This window comes from Alnus glutinosa, chromosome 3 (genome assembly GCF_958979055.1).
Source record: "Alnus glutinosa chromosome 3, dhAlnGlut1.1, whole genome shotgun sequence".
Taxonomy (NCBI): Eukaryota; Viridiplantae; Streptophyta; class Magnoliopsida; order Fagales; family Betulaceae; genus Alnus; species Alnus glutinosa.
In genome coordinates, this window is record NC_084888.1 from 181,608 (window position 1) to 204,786 (window position 23,179).

The 23,179-nt window shown below is 38.8% G+C and overlaps 3 protein-coding genes across 5 annotated transcripts; all 3 read right to left on the minus strand.

The window, feature by feature from the left end:
- Positions 1-3: 3 nt before the first annotated feature.
- On the minus strand, positions 4-10,992 carry LOC133864025 (uncharacterized). 3 transcript variants are annotated; one of them, XM_062300208.1, is made up of 2 exons: positions 9,620-10,992; positions 4-865 (listed from the first exon to the last, which is right to left on the minus strand). In XM_062300208.1, the coding sequence occupies exons 1-2, from the start codon at positions 9,644-9,646 to the stop codon at positions 389-391; spliced, it is 504 nt and encodes a 167-aa protein (XP_062156192.1). In that variant the 5' UTR covers positions 9,647-10,992; the 3' UTR covers positions 4-388. The 3 variants fall into 3 exon arrangements, with proteins under 3 accessions (XP_062156192.1, XP_062156193.1, XP_062156194.1); XM_062300209.1 differs by having other exon boundaries at positions 4-842; positions 9,620-10,991; XM_062300210.1 differs by lacking the exon at positions 4-865 and adding an exon at positions 6,941-7,654.
- Positions 10,993-14,753: 3,761 nt separating this feature from the next.
- On the minus strand, positions 14,754-15,507 carry LOC133863884 (uncharacterized). Its single transcript, XM_062300016.1, has one exon. The coding sequence runs from the start codon at positions 15,266-15,268 to the stop codon at positions 14,933-14,935; it is 336 nt and encodes a 111-aa protein (XP_062156000.1). The 5' UTR covers positions 15,269-15,507; the 3' UTR covers positions 14,754-14,932.
- Positions 15,508-17,362: 1,855 nt separating this feature from the next.
- LOC133864556 (uncharacterized) lies at positions 17,363-23,031 on the minus strand. The gene is made up of 7 exons (XM_062300929.1): positions 22,785-23,031; positions 22,157-22,314; positions 21,282-21,355; positions 19,789-19,938; positions 19,275-19,560; positions 18,507-18,740; positions 17,363-18,227 (listed from the first exon to the last, which is right to left on the minus strand). The coding sequence occupies exons 2-7, from the start codon at positions 22,310-22,312 to the stop codon at positions 17,862-17,864; spliced, it is 1,266 nt and encodes a 421-aa protein (XP_062156913.1). The 5' UTR covers positions 22,313-22,314; positions 22,785-23,031; the 3' UTR covers positions 17,363-17,861.
- Between the last annotated feature and the right edge of the window lie 148 nt (positions 23,032-23,179).

The following is a 23,179-nucleotide window of genomic DNA, read 5'->3' on the forward strand; positions in this document are numbered from 1 at the left end:
GCATTATGAAAATAAATCAATTAAACAAAAAGGCTATACAAATTGAAAGAATCCAATGGTTTCGAAAACCTGTTCCACTCCCGTAATGGGTCAATGTACTCTTTCCAAATAAAGCATCTACGTGCACCTAAACTTTGTATTCAAGGTAACAAACTGACTACATCGTTCAACAAGATTGAATTTCTTCAGGGAACAATAACGCGGGCTGCCAAATGACTCATAGAAGAACGAAAACTTGCATCCGAATTTCTTAACCAAAATAACAATTGGATGAATCAAGCTCGGTATGTTCTGCAACCTCTTCAAAACTACTGATAATATTCTGAACAATCACTACCACCCAACAAGAACAAAACAATAACGGTGGAATTTATTAGACACGACTCCTTCACTCTGCACCATGTGAGGTGAGGTCAAAATCTAAGTGGGTATTGCATTCTTTGGAATAGAAATCATTCTTCTCTATGAAAGCTTTCAGCGTCTCATAAGTGAAGTTTGGGTCATTTGGGTCGCTTGCATGAGACGGTGACTCCAAAGTCTGGGGTTGCGTGAAACAAAAGTAACGACCTTTACCACGACAACCAACACAACCAAACCTCTTACCTGAAGTCCCGGCATTTGCAGAAGCAGCAACAGCAGAACCAGAAGAAGAGGAGGTCTTTTTATTCCTTCTTCTGAGGAGTTGCTTCTCGGCTTTTAAGAGCGCATGTAAGATCAGCTGCTTTGCCTTTGCGAAATCCCTTGTACATCCACCACCACTTGCATATCCATCCTCTCTCTGCTTCTTTCCGTCGTCATCATCATCGTTGTCATCGTCTTCTCTGACATGGATCCCACCACCACTGCCACCAACATTGGAGATCTCCTTATCAGACACAGACATCAATTTTTAGTTGTCCAGATTTACGTTCTTGCTGCAAAACTCCCACGCTGATAATATAAGAAATAATATATTATTTGTAAAAGATTTGACCGACAAGATGGGAAAAGAGAAGAAGAAGAAAACCCAATTGAAAATTATCGGGAATAGGGGTGGGGGTTTCAACTCTCTCCGGCGAACAGTTTAAGAGATCACACGAATGCTCTCTAACCCTCTCCCGGCAACTGTAAGGTAATTAAAAATATTCATTCAAAGTATCTATTAAAAAAAAAAAAAAATTAATAATAATCTACCCTTATGCAAATGTCTATTTTATAATTAATAGATCACAGAAATCGGATTACGTGTTTGACATCTCGTGGCTTAAGATGGCATACGTGTTAGTTTTGGACTCGAGCCTTTGGTCAGTTGATGTATTCTGTATTTTATTTTATTCTTTCTCCCCTCCTAAAGGAGCTTATTAGTGGGCCAAGGGCACCTATCGGATTGAGATGCTATGATGGACGGTCGTTCCGACGGGAACAGTTATGGAGAAGATTCTTCCAATTGGGGATAACTTCAATTCGGTCTGGGCAGAATCCACCACCTTTTTGCCCACCAATAGCAAGCTGACAAATCAGCATGAAACAAAAAAATACAAAAATGTAAGTGTAGGCAAAAACACCGGATCATCTCCTTCCTTCCAAAAATCCTCCTCCCAGTCCCAGCCAGGCAGCCACTGCCCCATCATCTCCTTCCTTCCAAAAATCCTCCGACCCCGACCCAGCCACTGCCCCACACGGCCAAGCCGGACCTCGAGCTCGGCGGCAACTCCACGGCGTCGGAACTCGAACGAATCGGCACCCAATTTTTTTTCTCTTTGCTGTGAAATGAAGATCGAGGGAGAGAGATGAGAGATGAGAGATGGAAACCCAGCCCCAACCACCGACCCCCGACCCCGACCCAGCCCCAACCACCGACCCGGCGTACCCATGGAAGCCGCGCCACCACGGGGCCGACCCGAGATGAAGAGATCGAGGGAGAGAGATGAGAGATCCAGCCCCAACCATCGACCCCCGACCCAGACCCAAACAATCAAACCGGCGTTCGACCCCGAATCTCTGTGGTCGCCGGATCTGGAGGCTCGCCGGTGGTCGCCGGATCTCTGTGGCCGGATCGCTGTGGCTGGATGACCGGCTGTCCGGCGACGGGGAAGAGGCAGTCGGCTGACGGGTTGGGTTGAGGAGATTCGGTTTTTTTTTTCATATTTTTTCAGTCCAGGCGGACGTGCGGTGATTTGGGGCGGATTAGGGGTGGACCGGCGGACCGCCTGACGGGCGGACGGCGGATGGGCGGCGTTGGGTGGACGTGCAATGGGATTTTTTTTTTTGTTTTGGAATGTTGGATTGTTGGTACTGTTGTGAGAGGATTTTCTCTACGAGGCGGACGTTCGTTGGATGACCGGCAAGCTGGATGACCGGCGGACCGGCGGACGGCGGACGGGCGGCGTTGGGCGGACGTGCAGTGGGCGTTGGGCGGACGTGCAGTGGGATTTTTTTTTTTTTTTTTTTTTGGAATGTTGGTACTGTTGGGAGAGGATTGCCTGCTTCACCAAAATTTTCATTTTTTGCATTTTTTTGCTTTTAGCTGATGTGTCAAGTGATAATTGGTGGGCATAAAACCCCTCTTTTCTGCCACGACCGGACCGAAGACGCACTCCTTTCAATTTACTTATATAGATATCTTTTTCACAATTTTATAGAATGTAAAAAAAAAATTATATTCCTACTTTATAGTTAAATGAAGAGAAATGGAGAGGATCCAAATTCTTTTGATAGGACAGAGTCGAATCGACTAATAAATGTTAAAAGTTCGATTTGTTTAATTTTATGGCTAAATATATTTTTGTCCCTTATAGTTTAATGATTTTATTTTTTGTTATGTACACTTTATTTCATATTACAGATGATACTTTATTTATAATTAAAGATAAAGATGATACATTCATCTAACTTTCGTACAAAAATTAACAGAAGTCCACGTCAACGCCCTTAAAAAATTTATACATATCTTATGCCCTATTAAAAATAAAATTAAACAATAAAATATTAAAGATATTAAAAACATTAAAAAAAATAAAGACATTAAAAATATATTTTTTTAAAAAATAAATAAATAAATAAATAGAGGGATGGCTTGAGCCACCCCTTTGGACAAAATTTTGGCCAAGGGGGTGGTTTGGCCACCCCATAAATTCAAACCCTAAGACAAATTTTTTTTTTATTTTTTTGGAACCAATGCCTTCTTCTTTATTTCTAAGAAATAACCCCTGAAGGGGTTATACAACAAGAGAAACAATATAATCACAAGAGCACCAAATACAACCATAACGCCCAATGGCGAGAAACAGGGCCCAAAGGACATAATTGTGAACTAGAAATAAATAATTTCTACCCACAAAGCTAGGAAAAACCTAGCTTAAAGCAACTACTAATTGATAGACTGTGAAACAGATACAAGAACATACAAAACAAATAGAAACACCCAAACAATTGAGACACTGTCGGGAAGAACTTCTGTCACCGGAAATATATGTAGGGTGGCTAAACCACTCCAAGGGCCGACAAATATATGTAGGTATTTTAATTATTCCCTAAAGAGTAACAAATATATGAGTGTATTTCTCTTAACCACCATTGTTTTGAAGTTTTATCATTCATGTCTATTCAACCTCTACTTATAAACTTGAATTACAACATCTGAGTTTAATAATTAAAAAAAAAATTAAAAAAAAAAAAAAAAAAAAAAAAAAGAAAAAAAAAAAAAGAAAAAGAAAGAAGAAGCTATTGTTAGGCTTAGGCATGTGGACCGGTTTAAAATGTAATAGAATGTAACTTTCAGATTCAGTTCTTGCGGCTTCTGCCCTTCTTTTCTTGAAGCGTCATTTGAAGACTGATCAAAATACTGATTGATGGAATGTCATTTGTGATGATCATCAACTGAGTTGGTTTGTAGTAAAGAAGCACAAGAATAGAGTGAAAGTCCTGCAGTAGCTTCGTGAAAAGCCACATCTAGGAGAGCAATGAGAATTGAGAAGCCTTGCAATCTGCAAACAAGTTGCTTAGAAAACCCTCGCTCTCGAACGTCGTTCTCACTTCTGACCCCCCCCCCCCCCCCCCCCAAGGCTTCTCCCTCTCTCGCTCCCGCTTCCTCTCCATCTTCTCTTCTCTATTTTTCTCTTTTTCCTTCTCTTTTTTCTCTTTCTTTTGTGGGAAGAAGGAATCGTCCGTTCACCTTTGCCACGTAAGCGCACCTCAACTGGCTTTCCCACACCCAAATCCACCATAGCCACTGCCAGCTAGCCTTACCACCAATGCATGAGGCCCATGCTGCCTCCCCACCGGCGCGTGAGGCACGTGGTGTCCAGTTTCAACTCTTCCCTCCGAGAGCCTATCCCCACCAACTTTCTCAATAAAGCGATAGTAGTTCTTTTTTTTTTTTGCCTGGAATTATCACAGAGCATGCTCTTTTGTCAACGAATGTGAGAAATGTGATCTCTATCGACCGCTTCATCGTATGATTGACAGTGCACCCTTTCTTTTCTTTTCTTTTTAACTGTCCAATCATCAAACAACATCACATATTGCCTTCAAGGTGTCCCTCTCCTCGACCTTTAGTCAATAAATTATGGGACCGGATCTGTTTAGATCAATTTTCCCTTTTATTTCTCGTCTTAATTTCTTGCACAATGACTATTTTGGGTTGTTTCTTGAGGTTCCCCACCTCCTCCCCTTGTAGTTTTATATCTATGTTAATGTAATGGTTATCTTGCTAAAAAAAAAAAAATTGCTTAGAAAAGAAAAAAATTTGCAAACCAAAGTTTTAGTGGCAGCGAGTGGGTAATTGACCATATGGGAAAGTCAAATAGAAACGAAAAATATAAAGACAGCGTTAGAATCAGAATAGCAAGTTTTTCTCAGAATCTGTGGCAGTTTTACAACTCTTGAAGGCACATTTGGTCAGGTTAGTCATTTTCATAGCTCGGTCTTAGCCCTGGTCCAAACAAACTATATCTTAGAACTTCATTAAGTAGAACCCAGAAGCGTCAAGAGAACACCTGACTTCAATTTCCTAATCTACTTGTTCTCTACCCCATGATCTGCATGACCTCAAGTCTTAATGATTATTACTTTTCGTAAGCTTATATAAATACACACTTTACATTCTCTATGAAGCATTTCCTTTCAAATCAATATCATAAATCATGAACTTTCATGTAACAGGGTGGCAACCATGAAATCTGTAGCAGGCATTTTTTAAGAGCTCATTCATTATATGCAGAAAGCAAATCAGAGAAAGCTTCTTATATATGAACTTCTAAATGGATTCCTGTAATACCTTATTCATGATGTCTTCTAATGAGTACAGGATTGTTGTTGGATAAGTTATTAAACAAAAAGTTCATTATAATTGAACCGCCGTTGTAAAGTGGGGAATGCACTAGCTTTTAGAAGCCAGTCACAGCCTCTCTGGCCCTCGACTCCAGCTACTACTTTTCCAACTAATACAAACCTATATCCCTCTTCCCTCTGCATATTTATAAGGGGAAGAGCATTAGAAATCTTCCTAGCTAATATACTAGACACAATCATTGCCAATGAGCCAAGAGAGATGTATTACACTAAAGATATAGTTAGTGACTTGAATTGAAGGCCAGGTTCATCATAAGGGCCAGAGTTTTCCGAGAAAAATGAATAGCGCATATCGGAAAATGTGGTGGGTGGTGCCTTGCACGAGCAAGAAAAGTTTGCAAACTGACTGCCAGAAGGATATAGAGGAAATACTCAAGACCAAGCTTGCAACAATCAAGGAAGAGCCAGAGATGTGTGAGCAGAACCTAACACCACCAAGGCATCATCGCATGGCTAAGAGGGGAAACAAGATCTGAGTCAAGTATAGGCTGGGATGCCTTTTCATGCCCCAGTTCAGCCTCAAAGATTCTTATGCCCTATTCATGACACGGTTTGCCTCTAAACGGAACTTTGGTGGGCTTCTTCAATATTGGCCTTCTTAAGCTTATACATTAGCCTCTGTAAAAAGCGGCACCCACAAATGTGTTTGTTAGGACTACGATAAAGGGAATGCATGATGGGCCAATTTGGTGTAAACATGATTTAATATCTTCTGTAATCTGTTAAACATACCGTTTTAGCCTAGATTCCTGAAAGATCATATTTCAGTGGGCCTTGCACGTGTAATCTTTGTTATATTGGCTGCTATTTCACATTCCCTAATTATTGCTGCTAAATATAGAGTGGAAAACTTTGACATCTACCATCAAAGCATGTATTGACATGTAATTGATACAATTGAACTATCCTCTCTCAGTTTTCATGCATTAACTTCTGCCCTCTGACGGAGGCATAAGTTAATATGTGTCTGAAATGATAGAAGTAATGCTCTAGTAGAGGTGAGTAGAATGGAGAATGAGTGCCAGAACTAGGTATCAGAAGACCCTATACATAAGAATTGAGGAAAGTGAGACAAATTTAAGCAAGATTATGTTACCAGACACTGCGAAGCAGGTGAAGACCTAGAAAAGAGGGAGACAGATAGAAATAAGTAAAAATGACGAGTTATATCTTACTTTGCAGGTGACGGGGGGAGGGGGGGAGCTTTGATTCTTTTTTTTCCCCCGGGTTATAGACTGCAGTAAAAAAGTAAGAGTTATCAGCTATGAAATAAACCCCATGATCCTAGCCAAACTGACCTGCAATTTCTTAAATGCAGTGCGCTGATTGCACAGTTTAGAAGTCCTACTTAAGCTTGCTTATTGAAACCTGGAGAAGAATTGAGGCATGGTGAACTGTTAGTTATGTTCTCAAACGAATAACTGGTGACCCAAGTTGGAAGCTTGAGAGAAGAATTGAGGAAACCAGTGGGAAATGCTTAAAGAATCCCATTTCTAAGAAGTTCCACTGACATGTTTTAGAGATGCTAGTCAGAATTGATTGGCTTATGCACAGGTTCAACTTCAATGCTAATATTACTCAACAAACAGATGAAGGCTTGGCAAACTATTAAGAATGTTTTCTTATTTGGGTTGTGGATGTTTATCACGGGAGTAAAATAGGACAGCCATTACTTACATGTTTCTGAGAGAGAGAGAGAGAGAGAGAGATGATATAGCAACCAGGCCCACATGATATGGCACACACTCTTTCTTTTCGGTAAATAGAAACCTGTTTGATGCTGTAGTTCCCTAAACATATTCGAAGTCTCGACTTAGTTAACGCTGTCTTAATTTGGAATAAAGCCTGGAGTATTGGAGAATAAAGTGTTCATATTATTTTGTTCAAAAGTATAGTGCTGTGGGGGACTCAGCTAGAAAAGATAGAGAATAGATAAGAAAATTATTAATGTTTCGGTTATAACAGAAGGTTGTCACCGAATGTAGGTCAAATTCTTATTAAAAGAAATGACACTCTTCCTACGTACAGAGAGATGAGATACAACTGGAAGTCCCCATTGAGTAGGGAAGACGATAGCAGGACATACACTGTCGTTCATTCGGTTGGCAATATCAGCGTAGAACCTAGCAATCCTGATCGGCAATACCATCACAGAAAACGCCTTCAAGATAAGCTTCCTTGACCGTGATAAGCGAAGACCCTTTAGCTGTCCATTTCTTTTCTGCACCCAACACCTTCTAGGCCTTGCCACCTTTTCATCAGCATTGTTTAGCTTCTTGTATCGACATCTCAGGTGTCTACCAAAGAAGTTTTGGAAACCCATCTGCGGAAGTGAGGACCAATTGGAGGTAAGAGATGAGAATTGAGTTAGTTTGAAGGACTTTCTACGTGGCGATGCATACCATACGTAAATCTATGTGTTTATAAAGAGGAAGAGCTAGTTGAGAACAGGAGGTAATGGTGGATGTGCATACTACATGGAGAATCTGGTTTTAATACTCCTTCAGACACAAAACAAATTAGTAACAGAAAGAGATGGAGATCGCCTACATTTGGATGCCTTATAACACATGGCCGGCATTATATTTTAACCCAATATACTCGGCATAGAGGAAGACAGAGATGGAGATGCCCTCAATTTCTACTTTTTGACACATGGCCAACATCACTGAACATAACCACCTCAGTGATTGTTTCTCTCTCTCTCACTCACTTATTTCCTTAAATGTAACAGTGTAGTTCGTAAATCATAAAAGGAATATAGGAGGCATGTGCAATGATTGAAGTCCATAATAGAATACAAATCAAGGCCAATCATTTGCTAAAAAAACAAATGTATGTGGTTGTGACCTTTACACAAAAGCGGATCTATTTGTTTCTTTATTTATATGACACAGATTAGTCCGTAATCAAGTCGGGCGTATGAACTGTTGGTCTAATTTGTCCCAAACAGCGGCTCATATTTGTTTAATTTAGGGGACGATCTCTGTGTGTTGACTAGTTGAGCACTTGCTGACGTTCATATATGGTGCAATACTCTTCAGATCCTAACATTAGATGGGCCCTGTTCTTTTTCAACATCCAGGGTTCACAAGCCCATCACCAACCGGCTGTGTCTATTACGAAGGAGTCCAAGAACAATGTTAGATGTGAAGGAGAGTCCAAGAACCATGTTGGTTGGGTTCTAATAGCAATTAGCAAAACGATGTTGCTGAACGTTGGGCTCGTGAATACAGAGCTTTTGTTGACAACACAGGAATGACGAAATTTTCTACTTGGAATTGAATAACATTTCAACCAAATTTTCTAAAATGCCCTTACTTATAAAAATAACATCTCAAAAAAACCATTTTTTTTTCCTGAGAAAAAAAAAAAAACCATTCGTATTCGTCGTCTTTCCCATGGGTGGCCGCCGATCACTCCTTAGGGGTGGCTAACAACAATGGAGGGCCGCCGTAGACAATGGTGAACAGTAGTTAGTGAGGGCCATATAAGATAGAGGCGAACGGTGGCCAGCGACGACGGAGTGTTGTTGAAGATGGCGCGAATAGTGGCCAGTGATGGCGACGGTGGACGATGGCTGGAGACAGCGATGGACGATGGCCGGAGACAGCAATGGACGATGGCTGGTGACGGCAGAGAATTGCAGAAGACGATGGTGGATGATGGTTGGTGAAGGTGGAGGATTGCCGAATATGGTTGCCAATGGTAGGCTGGGTCGAACGGTGGCCGACAGTGGGTTGTGTTCGGCGGTGGTTGGTGATTGGTGATGTCAAGTGGTGGCCGGCGGCGAGTGACTTAGGGGAAAAAGTATTCCATGGAAATAATTATTTCCAATCAGGGTGGCACAACCGTACAACTAAATTTTGGAATAACTATTCCATTCCTAGGTCTATTCCTACCCACCAAACCTGACCTAAGCTTAAAAATGCAATAAGCACCAGTGGAGGTGTTTTTGTTAGAGATAAAGATTAGCCCTTCAAAAATTCTTGTCCATATAACCTAATCTTCAAAGATATACTTCTCATCCATATCAACTAATCCTCAGAGACATGTATCTCAAATTCTTGATACAGATGACCTTCGTAAATCTCAAATAACTTGTTCTTTTCGTAATCATTCAACTAAGTATAAATGGTGTATCGTGATTCCACGAATAAAATATATAGAAAAAACATTTTTCCTCACCCAAGTTCTTTTATGGTGTCAGAACTATTTTTTGAGGCATTTTATCAAACACTTTGTCAACCCACCCGAAAAATAGTATAGCCAAAATAAGAAAACATACCTGTCCATCTGGCATTTCTACAAACATCTATCCAACGTTACATTTCGCTGATTTCTTGGCATTCTCTTCAAAGATGAGTTCCTCCTCTGCTACAATCTAAAACACCATTACACGCTCACCACCCCGTTTTCCCTCATCTGCCTTCCACTCCGCTGTTCGCAGCATCAAATTGAACGAACTTAGTCCTCACCTTCGCCCTTCGTGGTCATGGTGCGCTCGGTTTATTGCGATGGGTCCATTCCCTGAAATCCCAAAATCATTTCTCGCGGCTCCGATTCCATTGAAAATCCTGACTACATCCATTGGCAACGTCAGGATCAGCCTATTCTTGGCTGGTTGTTAAGCTCACTCTCTGAAAAAATCATTGGTCTCCCCACTTCTCATGGAGTCTGGAAAAACTCTTGAAGCATCCTATGCTGCCCACTCCCATGCTCGTGTTGTTCAACTGCGCATAGTGTTTCTGTTCATCAAGAAAGGTAGAGATTCTTAGAAGTATTTTCAAAGCGCCGGCACAATTGCCTATCAACTTGTTCTGGATGATAAACCCGTTTCTGAAGAAGAACTTTTGCTCTACATTCTTGGTATGTAATGGTTTCCGATTTGGACTGCTTCATCAGTCCCCTAACGTTATGTGCCCGGTTCTTGCCCGAGATGAGTTCTTGCCACTTCATTAATTTTTACGGAGGAAACGAACAGACTTGATTCTTTGCCCTCCTTGGTTAAATATAAACAAATGGGCCCCCATCCCTTCCTGAATTGAACTTCCCTCTGAGTATGAGCAATTCAAATTTCAAAACTTCCATCGCCACTAGAGCGAATCTTACTCTTGCTGATCTCCTTAGTTATCTTCTGACTGAAGAAATTCGCCTCAATCACGATGCTGCTCTTGTTGACTCTTATCCCGAAGCTCACTTTACTCAGCGCACTCCTCGTCCAAATCGATACAATGGCAGCAATCAGTTTTTTCGTGGTCGAGGCAGAGGAAGGCAAACTCCTCATGGTGACATATCACACCCTCAATCTCGCCAAAAGCCCATCCGTCAAATTTGCAACCGATTGGGTCAAGTAGCTTTGCAATGTGACAATCGCCTCCAACGAAAGTTTTCAATACGCGCCACCAACCTCTCCACCGCAAGCCTATACTGCAGCAGGTGAACAACCACGGTTGCTACTTGGAACCCATGTTCTGGTGCCAATCATAATATCACTCCAAATCTATCGAATTTACTAGTTTCCTCGGACTACACCAAGAATGACACAGTTAATGTACGTAGAAGTAATCGTTGTCCGTAATGAAATATTTTTAGTTCATTTTGATTTCTTATGGTATCTGGAATCGTCTTTCAGCCAAATTGGACGCAGTCTTAAATGTTGAAATATATCTCGAAGCAACAGTGTTAAGAGAGCAAGAATATATATATATAATTTCACGTTCTCTGTAGTTATCAGCTTTTGTGTCTGTCTGCTAGCTATTTGGTCCATCTGTGCTTAATGCCCCCGCATGTGCCCAAACATGATAATGGATTAAATCAAAAGGTGAGAATAAATGGAGCTACTATTATTAGAAGGCAAAGTACTTTGCTTTTTAAATTGACAAATAATACAATCAAATGACTCATAATTAACCGGCCCTAATTGACTACCAGTGACTAAGGAGTGACTACCAGTGACTAAGGAGCGTACACAAGAAAGAAATGCATGTCCTAAATGAGTGTCATAAGTCCCCAAAAGGTAGTTCATTCGACTGTTTAAGTGTTCACAAGTTGGACTTATTTATAGTTGAATAAAGCCAGTTAGAATAAAAAATACAATCAGAAAATTATTGTAAAAGATTACAGATTAAATCAAACTATGCAAGAAAATAAATTAGCATATATATATGAGATATGAAAGCAAACAAGAAAAATATTCATAATATTTTCGAATATATTCTAATTAACAAGATTGACAACATGTACTCTCAAGGTTGACACACGATTATTTTTGTGCAAGAATCCATCCTAAGGTTCCCAACTGGCTACTGCGCGCATGGTTTGTAGATCTACTTAAACAAATAATATGCCCCATGCATATATGCATGCTCCATTTGGCTTAATTAGCAACTAGCAAGTATACATGTTACCGTTACAGGTCACAGCTACAATTAATGTTGCTGACTTGGAACATGTAGGAGATCTCATGCATTAATGCTCGATGAAGATCGAGCTTATGGCCTTGAGACTCGAGTGTTGGGGAGGCCCTCATTTTTCTTTTTATCCTATATATATATATATATATATATATATATATATGAGTAATGCTACATGTCATACCCATGTCCCTCTTGTATCCCTCTAAAAATGAGGTGGCTTTTAAAATCACCATTGAGCTTGTGATTGATCAAAATTCAATTTTGATCACATGGTGATTTTAAAAGCCACATCATTTTTAGAGGGACATGGGTATGACGTTTAGAATTACTCATTTTTTTTTTCTCTCTCAAGATCTAAGAAGATTTTTTATTTTTTTTTCCCCCTTGAGTGCATGTATAGTTATAATTAATCAACACGCTTTGGCTACTTCCTTTTTCTTGTGCATGCATGTAACATGTTGATGAGATCGATGATCTGTCAGCATCTGATACGGAAGATGCGCCCTTGACCCTTATTTAGTTGGTTAAGTTAAGTCATACCGTTTACTAAATGTAACTTAAGATACTAATTTATTCAATAAAGCTGACTCAGCTTCCGTTCAATCTGATTTGTACCTAACGATTCATTTCTAAGGGAGATGATATACTCACAACCTCCACCCAACTCCCACACAATTCCCACTCACATGTGTGTGGATCCCATGCACGTGGGTTCCACACATATGTGAGTGAGGGTTGTGTGAAAGTTGGGTGGGAGTTGTAAGACAAGCATTTCCCCATTTCCAATTACTTCATGCAATGTAAACATGAATGAAGCGACTCCAAGGCAAGACCCACAAATGGGGATCGATCGGAACATATGATTTATGAGGATCGGAGCTGATCAAATGTTCCACTAAATTTTTCATGCCTACCAAAAAGACAACTTTATTTGATGGTTGTAATATAAATTAAGTTAAATATATAATAAATACCTGAATCAATCTGCGATTTGAAAATAATCTTTGATTTTTTTAATTTTAAACATTTACTTATTAATTTTTTCGCGTTTTTAAATTGGATCATTCTGTCTATTTTTCATTTAATTTTGTTAATTCTATTTGGTTAAGTCACTGTTTGACCACGTCAGCATTGACAATTAAGTCTAAAAATGTCATTTCAATATTTTCTAATTTTTTTTAAATAATTTTATTCAAAAATAATAAAATAATTTTATTTAATAATTTTCAGCCACCCCCGTTGGCCACCAGGGGGCAGCCGGCCACCCCCATTTTGGCCAAGGGGATGGCTCTGCAACCCCCTTGGCCGGTCTGGGATAGCTGAACCACCTCACATGAGGCGGTTAGGCCATCCCATGGCAAAAAAAAAAAAAAAAAAAATTGATGGGTTTTGGCTCTTGGCCACCGACCAAACCCTCTAAAAAAATTTTAGGGTTTGTTCATGGGGTGGTTTGGCCACATCCAAGGGCCAAAAGCTTGTAAAACTTTTTTAGGGTTTGCCTATGGAGACCATCGGCCACCCCCCAGATTAGCCCCAAGGACCAAAACCCATAAATTTTAATTTTAATTTTTTAGTTTTTTTTCCTGCCATGGGGTTGCCGAACCACCCCCCATGGGGTGGTTTGGCCACCCCCTTGGCCAAAATGGGAGTAGCCAACCGGCCCCATGGTAGCCTTCTCTTTTTTCTTTTTCTTTTTTTAATTATTATTATTATTTTATTATTTTTAAATAAAATTATTAAAAAAAAATAAGGAAATATTGAAACGGTATCATTTTTAAGCTTAGTTGTCGATAGTGACGTGGCTAAACAGTGACTCAGCCCAACGGAATTAACAAATTTGAATGGAAAATGAACGAAATGACTCAATTCAAAAACGCAAAAAAGTTAAAAGAGTAAATGTTTAAAATTAAAAAGTGAGTGATCATTTTCAAATCGAGCGTCGATTCAGGAATTTATTATACATTTACCCTATAAATTAATCGTTGGACGTCAAAAAGAGTTTTAACTATAGAATTGAATGCTTGTAACAGAAACACGTCCTGGACGGTGGATTCTATATATAATAGTCATTTTGCAGTCAAGAAATGTTACTTAGAAGATTATTATATTATTATCATAAGATTGAGATGACATGACAGTACAAATTAATCATTAGATTTTCTTTTTTTTCACACATCTATTCTACTAGAAAATTTGAAAAAAGGGCAAGGATTGGATGGTATTGAAGGTGGGTCTTACGCATTTTAATGTCTCCTTACTTTTCCCATCACCCATAGAAGGCAACTACCAAACTGAAAAGAGAAATGTTAGACATCTCAACATTTTTTTTTCAGAATTTGGTTCCAAACTGATGTGTCACAATCCTATGAGATTATGACACATTTTTCAAAATGATAGATCTCATGAGATTATGACACATCAGTTTGAAACTAAATTCTGAAAACAAGTGTTTAAATGCCTAGCATTCCTCAACTGGAAATGCATAGAACCAAAATGCAAGTGGTTGAGACGGCATTCATGACAGGGACAAATCCGAAAGAAAGAAAGTGCATTAGCTAGCACCCAAATCTAGAAAAAAGAAGAAGACGGTAGCATGGTCAAAAGAATAGTGCGTATCCAAATTCAACGGCAATTTTATGTGCAAACTGCAAAGTTAAAAAAGTCACGAATCCCCAGTGAGTTTCGGACCTGGATATTTGAAATGCTTGACTTTTTGGGCTACCCCTCCCTTGACCGTTCAAACTTTGAACAAGCAATTGCATGAATTTCCATTCCGATTTCCCTCTTCACAGCGCCCAGAGGTAAAAATCCTCGCTGTCTGTGCAAAGCGCAAATCCAGTAAACAATGAAACTGAACCCAAAATAGAGAGAACCGTTTGATTATATTTCGGGATTCTCACTGGAATTACATGTATTATGTATACATGGAGCTGGTTCGTAGCTGGTTCCCTGTTCAGTATATGATCAATTGCGCATGTTTTTGACTGATTGGAAGGCATACACTAATAACAGGGAATCATCGCATATATAAAGCAACTTGTTAATACTACAAAATTCTGGGGCGAATCTGAAAAGACAATCTAACATGTAAAGCACTTAATATCAACCCCAAAACTTCATCATAGTCAGGGAAAACAAATTTGAGACAAAGAAGTAGGGAAAATATAAATATGAAAAAAATTCTACCAGAGGCAGGTGGAGTTATTTTTTTTGTTCTGGTTGTTAAGGAGTCGCAGGAATCTTCTTCTGCGGTAGTAGAAACCGTATCTGAACCTGGAACAGACCAACTTCCTGATTCTACGAGCGGATCGTAGCCTCAGGCATATGACCCTCTTCACCCGGACCAAGGACCTCTTGATTCTCTCCGAGAGACTCCTTTTTCTGCAGAACTGATAGCTTCTAAGGAACAGTTGTCTCTTCTCCATCATCATGTAGTTCTGCTCCGCTGTGTAGTACCCAAATGATTCGTTCCTGAATATTGGGTTTAGACCTACAACATGATTCTGATTCTGAATCATGATGCCCTTGAAAGTGGCCAAAGGCACAGAGAGAGGCAGACTCTACTTTCGGTCGTGCCTGAAGACCAACAGTAATAAATAGAAAAAGAACGGTTTCGGGGAAAAGAAATAAATATAAGCAGAGGGGCTAGATTTGGGATCTGAACTGTAGAAATTCTTCCCACCTGTCTTTTCCGTTGCTTTGCTTTACTTTACTTTGCATTAGCGCATTAGCAAGCGAGTAGTGCGCCGCCGCAGTAGCGAATCCAAATTCATGACCTTTCTTTTCTTTTTCTTTTTCTTTTTTTCCTTCCTCTTATTGTGCAAACAAAAACACACATATAAAGTGGTAATTACAAAAAAATAAAGTAGTAATTGGACTACTTTTAACACGTGGATAGTGGGATTTTAGTCTAATCTTTTTTCTTTTTGGATAGACGGTCACGTGACTTTTGTGTTTCCCCTTATCTTCTTGTCTATTTTTATATCTTCATCCGTGGCCCATTTCGCCCATGGTTAGGTTAGACAATATGAATCATATGATGTCATCTAGTAGGCTCCACGGTCACTTCCACATGGGCCGTTTCTAGGCCCCTAATAGGATGCATGGTTTGACCAACACCAAAATTCAGGTCCTCTCTCTCAACACGGCAGCTTGTTACAGATGATTACATCAATACAACTACAGACTACAGTGATAGCGAAATTAGTTTAGAGTATTTTTATTATTTTTCATTTGGCTGAGAAGAAACCATGCGTGCTAAGCAATTGGTGTAGGTGGGGGGATGAGATAAGATCCTTCGAGTTTAACTATTTCAACGCGGTTCATGCCGCTTTTTTCTTTACGGCATTGAAATCACCTTACTTTTCTATTTGATTTATATTTTGTGAAGCTTTAAACAAATAAAGACCTCAAAAACAAGAGAGAGAGAGAGAGAAACACGTCTTTGTAAAGGCTTTCCTTGACTTCTACACCAAGAGTCAAAATTGGAGCCAGAACGTGACCTTTAATCGATTTCTGCTGCAGCTAATCAACTGTTTTCAAAAATAAAAAAAATGATCTAACTCAATACATAGATAGCCGTCATTTGAAAAATGGAAACATTTCCTTAAGGCATGCAAGGCACAGATTCATTTATTCTCTAGGTTGTTGGGAGGAATTTTTGGAGCAGGCCATTTGAGAAACTTCTTCATACCATCATCTTAACAAATTCGAGAATAAGAATATAAGATAATCAACGCAAAATATAAGATAATCAACGCAACAAATATGGAAAAGACAATTTGGTCACTTCCAATACCATGCAAATAGATCTCCATCTTTGAAAATCTCTCCTCTGCAAGGCAAGGGCTTTCTTCTTCTAGTGAGACTTTTCCCCCTTCTCTTAGTGAAAACCCTTATCCTATGGAGAAAAAGAGCTTCTCGAAACATCGTTGTATGCATTTCCTCCAATGACCCCAACCAACACTACAATGCTCTAATCCCATTTGCTTGTCACTGCGACTCCACCTCTAGTCGCCTTCCGTTGTAAAATTACCAGTCACGATAACCCTCTTTTTTTCACTTGCGAGTTTAGAATATTTTGGATTGTACCTTATAGCATCATATGGGTTTAACCAGTAATGATTATTGCAAAAGACTCCACTTTTATTGCTTTTAGATTTTCTATGTACTTGTATGTTCTTTGTATTTATTAATTAGGGATGATGACCCCCCCCCCCCCCCCCCCCCCATTAAAAAAAAAAAAAAAAAAAAAAAAAAAAAAAAAAAAAAAAGAGAAAAAAAGAAAGAAAGTGAAAGGACTTTGTTTGATAGAACTTTTTATTTCTTTCTTTTTAAAACATGAACAAAAACAAACAAGTCAAAATACAAAACATTCAAAACTGAACCTAGATTTGTATATTTTTCGAAAGTGCAAACAATTTATCGAATATAATATCTTAAGCATGATCATAGATAAAAGAGAGCCACTCCGTGAACCGAGAAACTTAAATGTGACATTACTGGGGATTTTCCACTAGCAAATAGTGCTAAGATGCATAAAGCGTGGTTTTCTCGTTTTGTACAGCTATCGTGGGCTAAGCCATTTGCAAACAGACTGGAAATACACGTGGTAGTTATCAAGTGGCCACTCTTTTCAAGGGTATGACATTATCCCCTTCCCTTAAAAGGTGGGAAGACCAGCCACGAAGAGAGAAAGATCTTTACAACATGGCGAAATATAATTGACAATACGATCGGTTGTAAAACCAAACCCTAAAGAAAATAATGATGAACGAAGTCTCAACTTCGAATGCCAGCGCTAAAAAGCCTATGAAATCCGATGGGAACAGTAATCTTGAATGTTTAATTTCATGTTTAACTTCTGTATCTATAATGCACAACGGACAAACAGGCCACTCAAGATGATTTAGTTGGAAGCCTAATGTCAGTGACAGGGAGAGAGGCGAACTGAAAGCTTCAAAACTCGAGGTACATTTACACCAACATCAGCACACAATTAAGCTAATCAGGCTTTCTCAAATCATAAACAGCATTTGACAATTCTCTCAACCCCTTCCTTCCTTTAAGAGGACATTTCTTACCTGCCTCTCGCAGTTTCTTCATGCTCTGTCACCTAGTCCCACTTTCTTTTGCTGCAGGAACCTTTGAAGGGTAACCGGACATATCCAAATCAATAAGTGACATATCATATGGTACAGATAAAGAATTTGTGGCATCCACAAGCAGGGAAGATCTCATCGCATCAGGTTGTGAAGAATCAGTTACAGAGTCAGGATTTTTAGGAGTGCTTGTACTAGAAGATGAGAGACTAGAGAGCTGTATGTCATCCAACTTGTTTCCAAAAATATGTTTGTTTCTTCTTACAGACTCCATCTCAGGACCAGTTGGCACAAAGGTGCGTGACCGATACTTCCTGGTTCCCTCATCACCCTCATTGTGGTTGTAAAGAACGTAATCATGGTAAGTCGGTGCAAACTACAAAATGGTAAAAATATGATCATCAGCATGGATAGAGCAAAGCCAAAAAAAGAAAAACGAAGAAGAAAAGAAAGAGGCATGCTTGTCCAAGAGAGGAAATGAGCAAAGTAGATTTTATTAGCATTATTGAGGCATGCTTTTGGACAAACCTTCTGGCAAAGCATGTGGGAGAGAATGAAATGTTCACACTTAACCACCTTCAGATTAATTCCCCCACCATAAGAGGTAGAATACCAAGCCCTTCACTATTGGCAGAGATAATAGAGTACAGCTTACCTGGTGGACTGTGTCATGGTAAAAGTCATTTAACTTTAAGGCATGTGCAAGGCTTCCTGTCAGACCACGGGAGACACCAATATTGGCACCAGCATACTCTTTGTATGGAAATGCATAGAGGTGGCCTACAGCAGCAATAAGCATTTCAACACATATAATGAAATTTTGAAATTGAGCAGCTTCCTCTGCATCCTTGATGAATCCAGACTTCGCAGCAAGGAAAACCAAAACACCCTAAAATGCAAACAAGAAATTCAGAGAGATGGTGGAAGATCCCACAGTTCTGCTTAATTTTCCAAAAAATAAAAAGTGTAATGCAATTCAATTTTGTAAAACCTGTATTTGAGCGAGTGTATGTGTGTGCGCGCGAGTGTGTGTGTGTGAGAGAGAAAGAGAGAGAGAGAGAGAGAGAGTAATAGTTGCTTTATGAGATACATCATACGTATTGATGTCTGAAATCCTAAATAAAGTACTTGCAAGAGCTTAAATTAGAAATTTCCACAATTTCACCTTAAATCAGAAAAGGGGGAAAAGAATCTGAGAAGTCATTAGAGCAGAACACCATACTTTGGATAATTTGACCATTCTTTTTCACAAGAAACACAAAATAGTCCCAAATGTCCATGTTGCAATTAATTAACAAAAGAAATGCAAAGGGAAACTGTCCTAAAAATGCTACTAAAATCATTGAAGTGGTTACAGAATTCTCCTTTCCAAAGTTGCTTTAGGACACATGCATAAGATAACAAAGGAAGTATCTAGCTGTACCTGCCAATAAGTCAGGAAGACAACTGATTTAATTAAAATAAACTTTGGGACTGGATTGAATGGCTGAAGCAGATCTTTGCATGCCACATAAAACAATGCCAAAGCATAAAGAGCCACCGTGTATGAGATTGTATAGATGATAGTGAGATACAGGTATGATTGGTTTGGACTGAAATTTCCATCTTCATATTTTCCTTTTGCATAAAGTATGAGAGTAACGGCAACTAAAATGGGCTTCAAAATCACAAACTGCAAACACCCCTGCTTGCATCTACGTATAAAACGCCTGCATTAACAATTTCAGAAATGAGAGCTGATCAAACATGTCTAAGGATGTAATATTCAGATAAACAATTGTCTTCACAAGACTGTAAAATAATTGCTTATAATTTCCCAGCAACTGTTGAGTTATACTCGGGCTTTTCATATGGTGTAGAGAAGCTAAAATCATGTACGTAATTAAGTATCACACGAAGGGATGATTGAAAGTGTAGAGTTGTGTAAAGAAACTCACCCATCTAGTGGTATGGGAGGGACGCAACAGGTCATCAGATACCATGATGGCTTCAGAACCCGACCACTTAAACTGAGCACAACAGCTCCTGGGCCACCAACCCATCCCAGGCACAATGACAGGAAATTATAGATGACCCATGCTTCATAGCTGAAACAATAAAACATTATATTATTATCGTATTTCACCATATGAAGATTATTTCTGAACAAAAATAACTTCTTATCATCCTTTATTTTTCTTTTTTTCTCAAAAATGAAAAAAAGCTATTAAAAACCCAGGCACTGATATACAACAAGTTTCTTTTTCTATTTTAGTAAAGCAACTTTGATTCACTCCTGTAAACAGAGAAAACAAGACAGTGGGAAAGAAAAAAGAACAAATACTACTTATAAAAGAAAAAGAAAAAGAACAAAAAACACAAACACAAACACACACACACACACACACACACAGATACCCAGGGGAAAACAATTTTTAACCCGGTTTCTATTCTTGTCACTATGCAACACTGGTCTAGTTAAAACAAGCTTTAATTAAATCACCAGACAAAGTACAATCTCCAAAGCATAACTGCCAGAAATTTACATCTAGTGTATTGACTCCTCACAAATAACAATATGATGAACTTCACAAGAGCCGTTTGCACTTTGCAGGAAGCATTTAAAAGAATTGGAAGAGAAATTATATGGGTGGCAAGGGACTTAAGATTTATAAATTGAGGGTTCTCATGTAAAGTTCGATAAGGTAAGGAATCTCAAAATCCCAAATGGCAGTAGAGGAGGGAATTGGAGGGCTCAAATTCCTACTAAATAGCACCAAAAGTGGAGTCATTTTATCAACCTTCACATGGTTGTATTTCCATCAATGGCAGCGGCACCACTGCAGTAGCATAACAATTGCTGCAACTGTCACCATCACCATAACCCCTACAATCACCAGCACCTCTGCCCACTATACTGACAACATTCCTTGAGAAAATAATTTTGTTGAACTTCTTGTAACAAGAAACTTTGCTTTGCTAATTACTAAAGAAAATGCTGTTGATCAATACAACCAGAACACCCAGTAAAATATCTTCACAAGCATTTCAAGAATGCATCCAGACAACCAGAAGAGCCAACAGGAACAAAAATTTGAGTTCAACAGAAAATTGGAATACAAGTATAGATTTCAATGTTGCAACTTAAATAGTTTAAAGGCCACAAAGACACTAATTCATATCTAGCTATGCTTGTTGTTTTGTCTAGTGTCTACTATCAAAATGTTATATCACACACTGATACCATAATTATCTACGTACATCTTATGTATGTGTGTTATCTGGATGAAATCATTCACATTTGAAATACAGTCATTAATTTTCTAGAGTCAAACAAAACAAGGGTAGACAAAAGCATAAATATATAATAAACCAGAGATTGGTGCGAACCATATTGTTTTCAGTAAAACTAGCAGAGAAGAAAATTAGATACAAACGCAGACAAACTTACACTTCCCGAATGGAATTAAAATAGATTGAGCCCTTGGGCAAAACCAGGGACAAGAAAGACATTAATGCATAAACCTGTCAAGGAAAACAAAATTAAGATGTTAGTGAAATACTGCAAAGAACATAAAATGCAATACAGATTAGCATCTTTAAAATGTAGCCTTCAGCAAGTATCAAGGCAAATGGATGGGAAAATACGAGGGAAAAAGAAAAGATGAATAAAGGCCAAAATGGAAAATATCATAAGTGAGATACATTACAAAGGAGATAATGAATGAGATGAAGAAGCCAAATGATGTGTTCCTTCTAAGTTAATCAAGATATATAGCTGTAAATGAGTAGATATGCTCAACCAATAAGAGTAACCTATAAGTTTAATAAACGAAAACAGAATTCCAGAATTCCAGAATTCCAATTTTTCACTTGAATAAAAATGGAGCAAATGTATTGCCTACAAAGAAAGCAAGCTTTTAACCAAATGAGTTCTGGATTTTTTTTTCTTCTTCCCTTTTTGATCTTTACTTTAGAAAGTCGAGTATTTTCTTACCCCTAGGTGTCTTCTGTTAATCATTGAGAGCATTGAAGAGAAAGCATGCAGTCCCAGTGTCCCACACAATCAGACACTCTCATGTCATATGATAGCAAAAGAACAGATGAATGACCCTAACACCACGTCAAAGTACCCAACGTGGGAAACTCAAATCAAGTTAACTTGGCACTTCTAACACCACTATCTGATGAGTGCATAAAGTTTCAAGACAAGCTTTCAGGACAGGAAAGAACAAAGTCGCAGCTCTAGCAGATAATGCATCCATGGCAACATATAAATGCATAATGCTAATAACAATTCGGAGAATACCATGTCAACGCACTCACCGGAACCATGAAGATGATGCGGACGATAAATCGCTGATAAGTAGGTTCAGTGTAATTCAAAAGGTGCCTGTAGATGTGCATAATAGCCAGACAAATGGCTCCGACCGTGCAAATAAACGCAACAATGCTAAAATAGATTGCCACCATTTCCACCATGTCTGAACAAATTTTCCAACAAAAGTCAGTTCATTCCCGCATTAACAACAATAACAAAAAAAAAAAAAAAAGAAAAAAAAAAAAAGAGAGTCAAGGAGCTGTTTTCCGAAATTATATATACAGACACACAGAGAAAAGAGAATTTATGATACAAACCTAGGTCGGTATCTATAGGCTACAAGATACTATGCTTCTTCTTTTAGTGTTAGAATAATTGCATATGAATAACCGAATCAAAGTGGAGGAGTGGCTTTGCCGAAATTTTAAAATCCCTAATCCTTCCGGGCTATATTCGCCCGCCGTCCCCGAAAATGAAAAATAAAAAGGTAAAAGTCTTCGCTAATAGAGCAATAAGTTTGATTCTTGAACTATAAGATAATAAATAAAAGAATTGACGCAATCTTCGGATAATGCAACATATTATAACATGATTGGCGTGGAACCGATAATTTGGGAATAGAACGAACTTTACCTGGTTAGAGATCGGGAATTCAAATAGGAACAAGGGTGAAAGAGGCCAGAAAACGAAGACGGCCGATCTGAACGGGGTGTGATATTGTATGGTAAGAACAGTAAGGAACAAGGACAGAGAGGCTTCAGTGGCAGCCAATAATGGCGGCTGTTACAGTCTCGGTGTAAACGGAATGGAATACAGTTGGAAAATGCTTAAACAAATAATCCATAACTACGAGGACATGATACGAACCAGGAGAAGATTATTTCATATTTTGATCTGTAAAATAAGAAAAAAGTTAATAAATAAAAAGAAATTACCTCAAGTTTCCAAGCCGGCCTCATGGGCCAGAATATTGGCCCATTCCAATCCCCTAGCAGTTTGACGGGCCTGGTAGGACGTCATACTCATCT